The sequence below is a fragment of the Pseudophryne corroboree genome, chromosome 5 (genome assembly GCF_028390025.1).
Source record: "Pseudophryne corroboree isolate aPseCor3 chromosome 5, aPseCor3.hap2, whole genome shotgun sequence".
Lineage (NCBI taxonomy): Eukaryota > Metazoa > Chordata > Amphibia > Anura > Myobatrachidae > Pseudophryne > Pseudophryne corroboree.
Genome location: NC_086448.1, coordinates 770713836 through 770728814, shown reverse-complemented (window position 1 = coordinate 770728814; position 14979 = coordinate 770713836). Strand labels below are relative to the sequence as shown.

General features: G+C 46.8%; 1 protein-coding gene and 1 non-coding gene across 4 annotated transcripts in view; both read left to right on the top strand.

Annotated features, from left to right (window-relative positions):
- Window positions 1-11257, top strand: part of LRP12 (LDL receptor related protein 12) — a 163181-nt gene extending 151924 nt beyond the window's left edge. For all 3 annotated transcript variants that reach the window (XM_063924306.1, XM_063924308.1, XM_063924307.1), the window contains 2 exons: window positions 6585-6717; window positions 8628-11257. In XM_063924306.1, the coding sequence (XP_063780376.1) occupies window positions 6585-6717; window positions 8628-9482 (988 nt within the window). In that variant the 3' untranslated portion in view covers window positions 9483-11257. The remainder of the gene's footprint in view (window positions 1-6584; window positions 6718-8627) is intronic.
- A 3061-nt stretch (window positions 11258-14318) lies between these two features.
- On the top strand, window positions 14319-14437 carry LOC134929853 (5S ribosomal RNA). The gene has a single exon (XR_010178642.1). It is a non-coding gene; the product is annotated as a 5S ribosomal RNA (ribosomal RNA).
- Window positions 14438-14979: the final 542 nt, after the last annotated feature.

Sequence of the window (14979 nt, the reverse complement as noted above, 5' to 3'; positions counted from 1 at the left end):
TTAGCAGTGCCTAAAACACAATGTGTGACCTGAAGCGCTGGCCAGTACTACAGGGGAGCAGCAGCTTTTCCTCCAAGTCTGACACTCCTGGGAGAGGGGCGCTGTGTCACAGCTGTGGACCGCACTTTAGTCTGCGCACACCTGCTACGGTAATAATGGGATGGGGGGGTGGTTTATTTTTCGTGCGTACATTTATGAATTTATTTAACGTTTAGATCTTTTTTTAGATTCACTCCATTAAGTCCTTACATGGATTATATTCCTGCTAGGTGGTTTAGTATGTACATTTTGAGCACTATTGGCATGTGTAGTAGATGAATTACCCACTTAAATCACCCACCTGCATTCAGGACGTACCTCTGTAATTGCCCAGAATGTTGCTATTTGGAAATACTCCACTCGCTTAACAGTGAAAATAACAGCGCGGTTTTACCTGTATTTCACACAGTGTGGTCACATCAATTATTGTACATGAGGTTCTGCATAGTAAGCATTATGGGGAATAGAGAAACGCGTGGGCTTAGAGACTGTCTCAGAGAGCTTACAGTCTAGGCTGTGCATAGGGGATGTAAGTGGAAGGTAGTGCTTTATCAGGTCACAGTAGCATATAAGATCTATACAATGGTAAGTAGGTTTCTTTTTCATCCACTAGGGGTCACTGGAGTACTCTTGGGATATGGACGGCTTCGGTAGGAAACAGGGCACTGAATATTTAAATTTAGAACACTCCACCCCTCCATATCCCAGAGTACCTCAGTGTTTTTTCTGTGCTCGAAGTAGCAACAGGTCTGTGGCTTGGTCCACAATTCTTTTGAATATTTTTCTTTTTTTAGTTAATATTTTTTCTTTTTTCATACACATCCCTTTCCCCCTTCCAAAAGGCAGGGTCAGGGATAGTGCAAGCTGCTACTAGCAGCTGTGGCGTGTCGGTCCTCACTAAATGAGCACCCTCACAGCCATACAGACCTCCTGCAGACAGGCTGGCCGGCGCTTGCAGAGAAGCCCCGTCGGAGCCTCACCACAGCAGCAGGAGTCAAGGTATGTTGAACGAGGCGGTCAGCTGCCGCCCTGCTGTGTGGGGACAAAGTTTTCTTTAAAACTGATGGCGTTGGGATCCCTCTACAGTCCGCCCGCCGCCGCTGCTCAGAGCGCTTCAGGACGCGCTCTCCGCTGTCTGTCCCAGCGCGTCCCGCTACCCGGCTCCCGCTGGCGGCCCCACACGCTGCCCTCCCCGCACTGCATCCGCAACGGAGCATACAGGGGGGGGGGCAATAAGCGGCACGAGGGGGGATAAACTGCAGCAACAGCAGTATGCTAGGCTGCAGGGATGATTACACAGGATTTCATACAGGGATATATATCAGTTTATATGCTTGTAACCTGTACTGTGACTATGATTTTAAGCATGGCAGCCATTTTAACCATGCTTCCTGTGTCTTCCTGCTGTGATTCCAGAACGTTCCTGTCCTACATCTCTACTCCACCGGAGGCGCAGGGGTGTAAGTGGGAATTTGGGATCACATTTCATAGTATTGGCCACGTGTACTGCACTTGGCTAGATATATATATAGAGACATCTTCGTACTATTTTACTGAGTCGTGCAAGTGTCTGGTTTTTGTGTATTGTATTGTTTGTCTCCATAATGAGTAAGGCACCAGCAAAAATTAAGAAGCATCATTGCAAAGTCTGTGGCAGTGTGTTACCGGATGGATCTACCACATGTCCAGTATGTTTTGTGGATTCAGTTACGAATACAATTTCTGCTCCGGTGTTAAAGCCAGTTTCATCCCCGGACCCTCCATGGGAAATGCTAGCCAATGTACTGGCTGGGTTGCAATCAGAATTGACCGCCGCTCGACAAGACCGGGAAGCGGCAAGATCTGAGTCTAGGGTGAGACCGCCAGAACTACCGGAGGCGTCTCAGCCTTGCGAAAGGTCCAAATCCATTTTGGGTAGACGGGATAAATTTCATATGTCTTATGATTTACCAGTTTCTGCTATGTTGCATTCTGACGATTCCATGCCAGACCTCACGGCACAAGATGAGGGTGAGGAGGGCGAAGTGGAGTCAGATAGTGAGGATTTTAACAGCTCAGGTATTGATAATCTCATCAGAGCGGTGCGTCAGTCTCTGAAGTTTACAGAAACTGAGGAGCCTCTGACAAATGATCAGGTCGTATTTACTAAACGACAGAGAACTCCAATGTGTTTTCCTGTTTCGGAGTCTCTTAATAAGATGTTAGTAGAAACACGACAGACTCCAGATAAACGGTTTTCTATACCTCGCAGATTTAAGTCTAGTTACCCGTTTCCAGACTCTGTGACATGTACATGGGAGAATCCACCAATAGTTGATTCGTCAGTGTCGAAACTTACAAAGAAATTAACCATACCAGTGCCAGCTGCTACTACGCTTAAAGACCCTTCAGATCGCAAAATAGAAACTATGCTAAAGTCCATGTATGTAGCAGCAGGAGTGCTGCTGAGACCTGGCTTGGTTGGCATCTGGGTCACTAAGGCGCTCATAGTATGGATAACAGAACTCAAGTCTGTCCTACATGACGAACACCTTATACTTCTTGCTGATCAAATGTGTGAGGCTGCGGAGTATCTCTGTACAGCTTCTAGTGACGTCTGTCAGCTCACTTCTCGCCTTTCATCGTCGCTAGTTACGGCACGACGAGCACTCTTTCTGCGTTCTTGGCAAGCGGAGGCAGAGGTCAAACGAGGTATAGAGGCGTTACCTTACGGTGGCAAGAAGTTGTTTGGTCCTGAATTGGACACATGGATTTCTGAGGCTACAGAAGGAAAGTCGGTTTCTTACCATTGCCTCCACCGGTACCAAGACGGAGGTTCTCTGGACCTGCGTTCAAATCCTTTAGACCTCAGTCCTTTCGCGGATGTGGCAGAGGAACAGCCACGCCTGGTAGACGTGGTCGTGGACGTGGTTTCCAACAAACCAACACAAGTCGTTAGGACGCTAAGGTTACCGACAAGCCAGTGGCATGACGGGCTACCAACCCATCTCGGTTCTCCGATTGTGGGAGCACGCCTTCAGACGTTCCATTTGGCGTGGTTCCAGACATCCGCGGATGGGTGGATCCGCAATTTAGTGTTAAGAGGTTACAAAATAGACTTCGACTGTCTTCCGCCACTGCGGTTTTTCAAGACAGGACTGCCTCTGTCGGACGACAAGAGGGCGGTTCTGCAAATTGCCATTCAGTCCCTACTGGATTCAGCAGTTTTGATTCCGGTCCCTGTACACCAACAGGGTCAGGGTTATTATTCCAGTCTGTTTGTGGTACCGAAGCCGGATGGCTCAGTCAGGCCAATATTGAACTTAAAGGGTCTCAATCGGTACGTGACTTACTACAGATTCAAGATGGAATCTCTGCGCTCAGTGATTTCAAGTTTAGAGCGAAAGGAATTCATGATTGCGCTAGATCTCAAGGATGCGTACTTACACATTCCGATTTGGCAGCCTCATCAGAGGTTCTTGCGGTTTGCAATACGCCAAAACCATTACCAGTTTCAGGCTCTACCGTTTGGCCTATCGTCAGCGCCTCGGGTATTCACCAAAGTGATGTCTGTGATGATAGCTCATCTCAGATCCCTGGGAGTGACAATAGTTCCGTATTTAGACGATCTGCTCATCAAAGCCCTGTCTTAACAGATGCTTCTCCAACATGCGCTACTAACGTACAATGTACTAGTTCACCACGGTTGGATTGTCAACTTCAAAAAAAATCACATCTCATTCCGTCTCAACGCCTTCAATTCCTAGGTATGATTCTCGATACGGTAAATCAAAGAATTTACCTACCACAACAGAGAGTACAGATTATTCGCCATCTAGTACAATTAGTGCTCAAGCCACGCACAGTCTCGGTACATTTGTGCATTCGCCTCTTAGGAACAATGGTGACGGCTTTCGAAGCGCTTCAGTTCGGAAGATTTCACTCACGTCCTTTTCAACTGGATGTGCTCGCACAGTGGTCGGGCTCGCATCTGCAGATTCACCACAGGGTGAGGTTGTCGGCAAGGGTGTCTACTCTGGTGGCTCAAGGAACACAATTTAACCGCAGGGAAACGATTCGGCGGCTGGAATTGGATAATTCTAACGACGGACGCGAGTCTCAGAGGTTGGGGAGCTGTAGTTCAAAATTGTCAACTCCAGGGTCTCTGGGCGGATCACGAAAGATTGCGGTCTATAAATGTCCTGGAACTCCGCGCAATTTACAATGCACTACGACAAGCAGTACACATGCTTCGCTCTCAGACTGTCCAAGTGCAGTCAGACAACGCAACGGCAGTCGCATACATCAACAAACAAGGAGGAACGAGAAGCCGCATGGCAATGCGGGAAGTAGCTCGAATCCTCAATTGGGCAGAATACCACCAGGTGATATTGTCGGCAGTGTTCATTCCGGGAGTGGACAACTGGGAGGCGGATTATCTCAGCCGTCGGGATTTTCATCCAGGAGAATGGGCATTAAATCCAGAGGTGTTTCACATGTTGGTTCAGCGGTGGGGTTACCCTCAGGTGGACCTGATGGCGTCTCGCCACAATCACCAAATACTCCAGTATGTGTCCAGAACGAGAGATCCAAAGGCAGTGGCTGTGGATGCTCTCACAATCGCGTGGCCATACAGCCTAGTGTATCTGTTTCCACCGTTTCCGCTGCTCCCTCTGGTGCTAAAACGGATCAAAAGAGAGTCTGTCACAGTCATACTAGTGGCTCCTCATTGGCCTCGAAGAGCTTGGTTCTCGGATCTCCACGGACTACTCGCAGACGATCCTTGGCCGCTCCCTCTACGTCCGGACTTGTTACAACAGGGTCCGTTCCTTTACCCCGATTTAGCGCGGCTGCGTTTGACGGGGTGGCTGTTGAGACCGCCCTCTTGAGAAGAGAGGGCATTCCGGAATCTGTTATACCAACCATGTTAAGTGCTAGGAAGCCAGTTACGGCAGCTCATTATTACAGAATTTGGCGTGCCTATATAGGTTGGTGTGAAGCTCGGAAGTTTCAGACATCAGCTTTCAAGGTATCCCGTCTTTTGTTATTTCTACAGACGGGGTTAGATGGAGGACTGCGTTTATCTACACTAAAAGTGCAGGTATCTGCGTTGTCAATTTACTTTCAAAGACGATTGGCTCTATTGCCGTCGGTACACACTTTTCTGCAAGGTGTCCTCAGAGTACAGCCTCCATTCATTCCACCTACAGCGCCATGGGACTTGAATCTGGTTTTAGATTTCTTACAGTCTTCATATTTTGATCCCTTACAGCAAGTGGATATAAAGTTTCTCACTTGGAAAACAATTTTTCTTCTAGCCTTAGCTTCAGCAAGGCGTGTTTCAGATTTGGGTGCCTTGTCATGCAAGCCACCGTATTTGGTGTTTCATGATGACAGAGCGGAACTTCGGACGAATCCCGCTTTCTTACCAAAGGTAGTGTCATCTTTTCACATCAATCAACCAATAGTAGTTCCTGTGTTAACAGCACATTCTGGAACTCTGGATGTGGTACGCGCTTTACGCGTTTATGTATCCCGAACGTCTACAGTTCGTAAGACGGATACGTTGTTTGTTCTCTATGATGCTACCAAGATGGGTTGGCCAGCGTCTAAGCAGACCTTATCCAGATGGATAAAACCGACCATACGTCAGGCTTACCTTAATGCTAGGTTACAGCCGCCTACATCAGTAACAGCTCATTCCACACGTTCTGTGGGAACTTCATGGGCAGCTGGTCGTGGAGCTTCTACGACGCAGCTTTGCCGTGCGGCTACATGGTCTTCAGTGCACACGTTTGTGCGCTTTTACAAGTTTGATACGTTTGCGGCATCAGCATCTAGCTTTGGCCGCCTAGTGTTACAGGTGCCAAACAGCTCTCCCGCCGACAGGGGAAGCTTTGGTACGTCCCAAGAGTACTTCAGTGACCCCTAGTGGATGAAAAAGAAAATAGGATTTTGGTACTTACCAGTTAAATCCTTTTCTTTGAATCCATAGGGGGCACTGGACGCCCACCCAGAGCAGTTTTACCTGGTTTGTGGTAAGTTCAGGGGATCTTATGGTAACACACTCTCACTGACTGGTTCAAATTATCAAGTGCTGGTTATGGTGTCAACTGTTTAGTTGTCAGTAACGTTATGTGTCAACTTCGTTGTTGTCCGTTATGTTAAATGTAATACTCCATTGTCAACCTCTCTATAGCTCCTGTTCGGCTCAGTAAAAAACACTGAGGTACTCTGGGATATGGAGGGGTGGAGTGTTCTAAATTTAAATATTCAGTGCCCTGTTTCCTACGGAAGCCGTCCATATCCCAAGAGTACTCCAGTGCCCCCTATGGATTCAAAGAAAAGGATTTACCTGGTAAGTACCAAAATCCTATTTTTTTGTAGCAGAGTTTGGCATCCTGGGTATTTCCTATGTATCCCTTTGGATCACTTAGATAATGCCACTATGGTGCATAAATACTTTACTCTTACAATTCTCTAGCACACGTTAGCTGTACAGACAGCCAGCCACATACACTCACTCGCGTATAAATGTGTGTGTGTGATTTGTCTCCGTATTAAAGGTCCTTTGAGACACAACTCTCGCGTGTGGAGGCTGATTTATTGAGACGGGAAGCTCCCCCTTCTTATGGACAACTGATCGCCCAGGGTTTGATTCCACCCGTGGAGGACTTTCCAGTGTGCTCTCCAAACCAGGTAAAAATTTTCCTTATTTCAGTACAACGTTCTGCTTTTTCTTTTAATGCTCTGATATAGATGAGCAGTCATTTGGGAACGCTGTACTGATCTGCAGGAATCCAAGGATCGTGTGTGTGTGTGTGTGTGTGTGTGTGTGTGTGTGTGTGTGTGTGTGTGTGTGTGTGTGTGTACTAGTCATGGGGAAGTCCAGAGCGGATCTTCCCTGTCATTAAAACTGTAAGGCCCAGTGTTGCCTGGATCTCCAGTACTACTTGTTACTAGAGCTACAGTACTTGCTACTAATCTAAGGCCGGGTACATACTACAATGATATCAACACAATTTGTTGTTTCCGGGCAAATCTGAACGATAAACCGTGCATATTGTGCCATGTGTACCAGCGATTGTGTGTACCAGCGATTGTGCACTTCTGCGAGTAGTTAACAATGTCTTCTGGTTGTCCATGTTGCATGGTCAATCAGAAGATATGGTTAACTATGCCATGCCTGTTACATAGTCCCGTTTTATCACTGCATGTATGAATGGTATGATATATAGGCCCATCGGCCGGGAACACATCATTATAATATATACCCGGCCTAATACGTTTAGCGGCTGATTCTGAGACGCACACATCGATCAGACATCTGCTGTGATTACCTGCATGTGCACAGATGTCTGTGACCGCCCTCCATCCACTAACACAGCTGTCACCGCTAGCATCTTCTGCACTTACGCATACTAGGCGCAAGAGAATGGTGTTCACGCTGTGTCCGTTCCAGAATAGGACGCAACTCTGACTCCTCCCATGACACTGTTACGAGCCTGATCTCTCCCTTGCACACTTAGACTCACCCAGAGGCCCTCATTCCGAGTTGATCGCTCGCTAGCTACTTTTAGCATCCATGCAAACGCATAGTCGCCGCCCACGGGGGAGTGTATTTTCGCTGTGCAAGTGTGCGATCGCATGTGCAGCCGAGCTCTGCAACAACATTTTGTGCAGTTTCTGAGTAGGTCTGGACTTACTCAGCCCTTGCGATCACTTCAGTCTTTTTGGTGCCGTAATTGACGTCAGATGCCTGCGTTTTCCCAAACACTCCCAGAAAATGTTCAGTTGCCACCCACCAACGGCCCTCTTCCTGTCAATCTCCTTGCGATCGCCCGTGCAAATGGATTCTTTGTTAAATCCATCGCTCAGCAACGATCCGCTTTGTACCCGTACGACGCGCAATGCAGTGCATACGCATGCGCAGTAGAGACCTGATCGCTGTGCTGCAAAAAACGGCAGCGAGCGATCAACTCGGAATGACCCCCAGAGTCACCAGTTTCACAGACTGAATGACCAGTCGGAGATCCTTCCGTGTATGTTCGCTACGCCTCCTACACAGTTTGCTAGAACCCGCCAGATGTGGCCACACTCAGAATAATGTGTGAATCAGGCCCTTAGGGGTAGATTTACTCAAACGTCTAATAAAAAGGAAAAGTCCTGGTGTTGCCTATTACCAAATAATTAGGTTCTAGCTGTCATTTCTGCATGGCATCCTAGAAAACGATAGACAGAATCTGATTAGTTGCTATGGGCAACATCACGACTTTTCATTTTTAGAAGCTTTAGTAAACTACCTCTTAAAGTACATGAAATAGTTACATTAGAACATCACTAATGAGTCAACACAAAGTGTAAAACATTTCTAAAAATAAACTACAAATAAAATTATGTAAAAAAAAACAACTGTAAAAGCTAAATTCCCGTCTAACAATTGCCTATTGTCTAGTGCTCTTGATACATGGTCACTACCAGCTTACCACTTTCAGCCACTCATACATTCATTCCTGCATTATATGAACGGTTAGATCTTAAGGACTTACAGTATGAATGAATGCCATTACTATTTTCAGAAGTCTCTACCTTTTTGTTCTTTATTACAGGCTTCAGTTTTGGAAAACCTAAGACTTGCTGTGCGATCTCAGCTGGGATTCACATCCATTAGACTCCCGATAGCCGGCAGATCCAGCAACATCTGGAATAGAATTTACAATTTTGTGCGGTCCCGAAACTCTGGTTCTCTGTCCTTGGTGTCCACAGATGGAGACTGTTCTACAAACCAGGGTGCAAACAGAGATGGAGACCGGGGCAGCAATCACAGGGGACTCTTCTCTGTGGAGTCTGATGACATTGATGGGGAAAATGAGAGGAGAGATGCCCAAGGGGCAGTTGGCGGTGTCGCTGCCCCGTTGCCTCAAAAGACTCCTCCAGTCTCTGCTGTGGAAGCCACAGTGAGTGGCAGTGGGAGCACTTTGACTCCAGCATCCAGCAGTAGCACAACAGATAACATCCGGGATAGACCTGCCCTGGAACCGCCTGTTGTCAGCCCAGCACGCCATCAGCTCAGCAGTGCTCTTAGTAGAATGACTCAAGGTTTGCGTTGGGTACGGATTACACTTGGGAGGTCTAGCTCTGCAGGTCAGAACCAAAGCCCTCTGAGGCAGCTTGACAGCAACGGAGGAGGAAGAGGGGAAGAAGATGACGACGATGTAGAGATGTTGATTCCAGCATTAGACATTGACCTTAACGACTGTACTAGACCATTACTTGATCTTACCTCCGATCAGGGGCAAGGACTTGCACAGCATAGCGCATCGCCTCCTGGCGTGAGGTCCTGCGGCCGCGACGGTCCCTGTGAGTGCTGTGGTATCGTCCACACCGCTCAAATCCCAGACACGTGCTTGGAAGCCGTGCTCAAGAATGAAACTAGTGATGACGAGGCATTGCTACTCTGCTAGACACGCAACACTGTGGATACACGTTTTGGAGCAATATCTAGTCACTGTTTTGTACTTCACAGGAATAAATGTATGGTTGAAAAATTCAGACGGGGACAAGTTACTACAGACCCAAGATTGGCTTCATGGCACTTGTAGTTCCTACCGTGAATGTGTTATCTGCAGAAATTTAGGAGGATGGGCCCATGAGCTCTTATAACGGTACAGAGTTAGAATATGGTTTACGCTATAGAACAGTTAGTTGTGTACACGTGTGGCTCTGTGAGCAAGTGTTAATTTACCAGGACACAACTAGTTATATACTGTAGGTGGCTTCGCTTTGGATGCAACGCAATGGCCTTCAGACGCAAAGATCGTGTTCGCAAAAGTTGAATGCAAATCGGGGGCAGATCAGGAGTCGATGTTATGTTTTATTTTTGTTTGTTTTGTTTTTGTTGTTTTTATATAGTTTATTGGAATGTAATATATGTAAAAAAAAATGTGCTCTGTTGTTTTAACTAATTTACTACTTGTATCACATTTGTATTTGCCTGAAATGAGATCTTCATAGTTGGTAAATTAGTGATTTCGAAATAGCTTTTGTGGGCTCTTGCCTTTGGTTAAATCTTGGAGATTTGTTGTCCAGAAAGTGTCGCACACAGAACTGCAAATTGTTTACTGTATGGGTATATACTGTATGTGCCTATGTTCTTAGGTGTCGCTGCTAACACACATCGCACAGCTTGCTAAAAAGAAAAACATTAAAATGTTCGTCAACATACTCACTTTCTGGGAACATCCCGGTTTTAAGAGACGCAAAGCATGTTTGATTTGTGTAAAAGCTCGGGCATCGGCATTGGGGATTATGTAAAAACATGATTTAGAGCAGCGTTGTGCAACAATTTACAGCAGCCAATCGGATACCAGAATTTGTAGTGGAACCATTTAAATGTAACATCTGAGATTTGGGTGCATGCTTTGGTATTGGTGGCAATGACTGCAATCTTGGCTGCAACATTGTATCTGTAACAAAACATGTTGCACTGCAAGGGGAGTAAACATTTTCTTGTTGCATGCAGGGTAAATACGGGCTGCTTTTGCTTGTAGCCCACAATCACTGGACAGCTCTATTTTTACATTGCAATTAACATGAGTTTGGAATCGCCCCACCCAAATATAAATTTGCTACACCCCCAGGGCACCATTATTTTTTATTTATTTTTTACAAGGGGCACAGTTACTTGCTCTTCTTTGCTCTGCTCCCAATACAGTGTTTGGATTACAGACGATTATGTTGCCTCATGTTCTGTTCCTTCAGGTCGCTATTGAATATGCCCATAACTCTGGTCTAAAGATGTGTGGTCTCTTTATATTTACTGAAACATAATTTCCCAAGTAACCTTCTTTACAGTATTTAATTATTATTACCTCCTTTCTCTTTTTGATTAGCTTCTTTCCTTTTGAGGGAGGGGGGCGGCTATTTCTATACACCCTCCCCATTCCCCTCCCCCAGTGCCTAACCCTAACCTGTACCTCAATATTTTCAAGATGGCAGCTGTCGGGTTTCTGGCGCTGGTCTCCTGAGTGGTTTTGGGATTCCAGTGACTGCATCACGGCCGCTGCTTCTTATCGGTGCTATATTAAACCGAACTTTAAAGGGTAAACCTCGCCCACACATTAAGGCAGCCATATTAAGGTATGAGCCAGTATTGATAAAAATGTCTTATACTTTCGCTAGGAACTAGTGACATCACAAGGCATAAAGGGGCAGATGTATTAACCTGGAGGAGGCATAAGGAAGTGATAAACCAGTGATAAGTGCAAGGTGATAAACGCACCAGCCAATCAGCTCCTAACGGTTAATTTACATATTGGAGCTGATTGGCTGGTGCGTTTATCACCTTGCACTTATCACTGGTTTATCACTTCCTTATGCCTTCTCCAGGTTAATACATCTGCCCCAAAAGTTCCTCGTACCTCGGTGATGTCACTGGTTCTTAGTAAATAGATTGCTTCATAGATATTGGTCGAGGTCAACTAAAGGCTACCTCCACTATATGTGGTCAGTGATTACACTCTGATTTATCAAACACCTTAGCTGCTGATGCAGTTGTGTCTGGCATAACCTACTCCAGGTCACTTGAATTACTTGGGACTTTATCTTGTGTGGATCAGACCATATCCAAGGTCAGGGCTGGGGGGGTTCTGTCTAAAGTACCTAGCAGCTCTAAATTATTCTCATTTATGTTTTTTTGTGTGTGCGCGCGCGCTCTGAGAGCCTGCTGTAAATTCATACGTGTTATCCCTTCTGCTGAGTACAGTCATGCTTCATTTATAGCGCTTAAAGGACCTGTCGGCTAGAAGCAAATAGCCGAACCCCTGCAGTTCACTACACTTTGTCCCAAGCAGCGCTGCAGCGGATCCACTTCCCCTTTGCAGAACGTTCTGTATGTAGTTTATAACATGGCTTTGCCCAGTGACTGTGCTACAAAGAAGCTCTGCATTGTCCCAGCCATAAACATGGAAACATCTCAGAGAAGTCCTGCGTTGCGTGATTGCTGCTGTTGTCTCCTGTCTCCTACACTGCTGTGTTGCGTTACTGTCGCTGCATCATAGCTCCCATAGGCCATTTCCTTGTACAGTTAGTAGGTGAAAGTGCGTCACTTGCTTCATCCACTTCTCTTGGGTATATACAGTGTGTATATATGTTTCTCCCAGATGTTTCTCCCAGATGTTTCTTGGTTTGCACTTTTCTAACAACGTCTATACTCATTTGCCTTTAAGACATTAATAGTCTACAGACATTAGTCATGTGAACAGTTTCTGCCTGTGTTTGCCAATGAAGAGATTGCAAATCATTAACCTATTTACATTAACAAATGAACTTCATTTCATATAAACTACTGTATGGTTAGTAGAAGTCAGCCATTTTGAAGCCTTGGAGAGTGATAACTTGCATGGTGACAAAGTACCAACCAACCATCTCCTAGCTACCGTGTTATAGGCCGTGTTTGAAAAATGACAGTTAGGAGCTGATTGGTTGGTACTTTTATCACTGTGCAATTTCTCCTTCATCCACTAGGGGCCACTGGAGTGTAGTTACAATGGGGAGATAGTAGGTGGTATTGGTAGCTGGCACTTTAAAAATTCTCACACTGTGGCTATCTCCTCCCCTACTATCTCCCCTCCAAGCCAGTCTTAGTTAAGTGCCCGAGGTAGCTGGTTCACTTGGGTTTAGCTGAAGAATTTTCTTCTTTTTTCTTTATTATTTTATTTTTCTTACACACACTCACAGACTGGCAGCTCTGCCACTGCCAGTCTGCACCGTGGGAGCTGCCGGCGGGGTCCCATCGCAGCTGCGTGCGGCTAGGGATGGGCCCCGGCTGAGGGAGACACTGAGCTCTCCTGAGTTGGCGGACACCGCTGCGTGCGGTGCGTGTCGCGGCCACTCCATCCAGCAGAAGATTCCGGCAGCATGGCAGCGGTGAGTATCAAAAATGGTCGGACACCGCTGCGTGCGGCTTGTGTCGGGACCACCCCACCACAGAAGATTCCGGCTGGACGCCGCTGCGTGCGGCGTGTGTCGGGGCCGATCCACCAAGAACACAGTGGTGAGTGAAGTATACTTTATTTGTGGTGGCTATGTATGTTTTTAGAGCAATCTGTTTATTGTTGTACAACCCACTCCAGAAGGGCTCTCTGGGGCTGTAATGTACTTTATTGTATCCTTACCTGTCCTCCTCATGGAGAAACAGACAGGATGATTGGGGGAGGCTGAGTATGTGTTTATACAACCCTGACTGAAAAACGGGTGTGTGTCATTCTGATAACCCTCTGCTCCCCCAGCTCCCCGCACCCCCCGCACAGATCCCCACTCAGCGCGACTCACAGAGCCGCCACAGGGATCCCGCTCGAGCGCAAAGCAATGTTTAAATTTGGGGCCTTGTACGGAGGGGGCGGAGCTAAGTCCCGCTCTGTAGAGCGAGCTCAGCGCTCCCTGCTCCCAGGCGGCGACTCGCGCTCTGTTCAGCGCAACACTCCCCGGCGGCGGCTAGCAGATACAGGGCTCTACTAGCGCTGTATAGCGGGCTCAGCGCTCAGCGCTCCCCGGCGGTGACTCGCAGGCCCAGCGGAGGGTACAGCTCGCTTCCCGCTTAGTTTTGCAATAAGGCGCCATAGCCGGGGGGCGGAGCTAACTCCTGCTCTGTACAGCGGGCTCAGCATTCTCCGCTCCCCGGCCACTGTTATAGTGTAATAGGCATTTATGTGAGTTTAATGCACATGGTGCTGAGGAGAATGTGATATAGTCAGAGTGGCTCAGCACTAATCCAGTTATCCACTATATAGATTTTATCGCATAGACCAGAGGAGTTTCACTCTGGCGGCCATTTCCTCCCTGCACAGACCTGGCTTCATATTTGCAGTGTCTCCTATAGCCCAGTGGGCTAATCTTGCATACTCAGAGACAAATACAAATAAAGTCCCAGGTATATTAACAGTTAACCCGCTTTACTCAGCGGGCTCCCAGGTCTCCCCGTCGCTAGGCAACAGCTCTGGGATTTGTAACTTTTCGATACTTCAGGCTGCTGAAATATAGATACATTCCTCCTGCAGTAGAGTCCTCTACCCAGCATTTTCCTACTTGCAAATCAGGGAACCTGCTCTATTACAGTAGCTGGGACTCAGCTCAATAATAATTAAAAGGATCTACTGTGCAGTATTTATTTACCTACGGTGTGTGTGTATATATACATATATAGTTATGTTTGTGCATGTATATATATAGATATATATATTTAAGTGCGTGTAGGTATGTATATAGATAAATCCATAAAATACCAGATATAGGGGATAAAAGCCTACGGCCACACCACCCTGAACACGCCCGATCTCGTCTGATCTCGGAAACTAAGCAGGGTCAGGCCCGGTTAGTACTTGGATGGGAGACCGCCTGGGAACACCAGGTGCTGTAGGCTACTTCCGCAATGTTTTCTAATAACAACATCTTGCACATAACATTTTCCCCCATCTTTCTCACAGGCTGGTCACCATTTTGAAAAGCCAGCGGAACCTCAGAGAAACATCTGGTGCACCTTAATTAGCGGTACACTAAATACAGGGCGGGGTGTTGCCTTCCCTTTATTATTCCTTGTTGTCACTAGTTACTAATGCTATTTGTAATTGTGGAATGCGTGTAAGGCATCAGACAAATAGCGCTGCGGCTCAGTACGCTAGTAGCGGGTATCTGAACAGGGGTTTGAATCCAAACAAAACTTTAAGGAGAACTCCTATAGCCTAGGGCTAAGACTCCTGTCCCACAGCGCAGCGTTGCTGGTTCAGGTCTCCGCTGCTCCAGAAAGTTTATTTTAATCGTATCGGTCACTACACATTATAGTGCAGACCTTACGTAGGGCTCTGTTTATTTAACCCACCTTTTCTCCTTTCGTTTGTCTCTCCTGGGATAGTCGAAGAATTCCCTCTTAGGTGTGAAGTATGCGGCGGAGCCATCTGCTTCGCC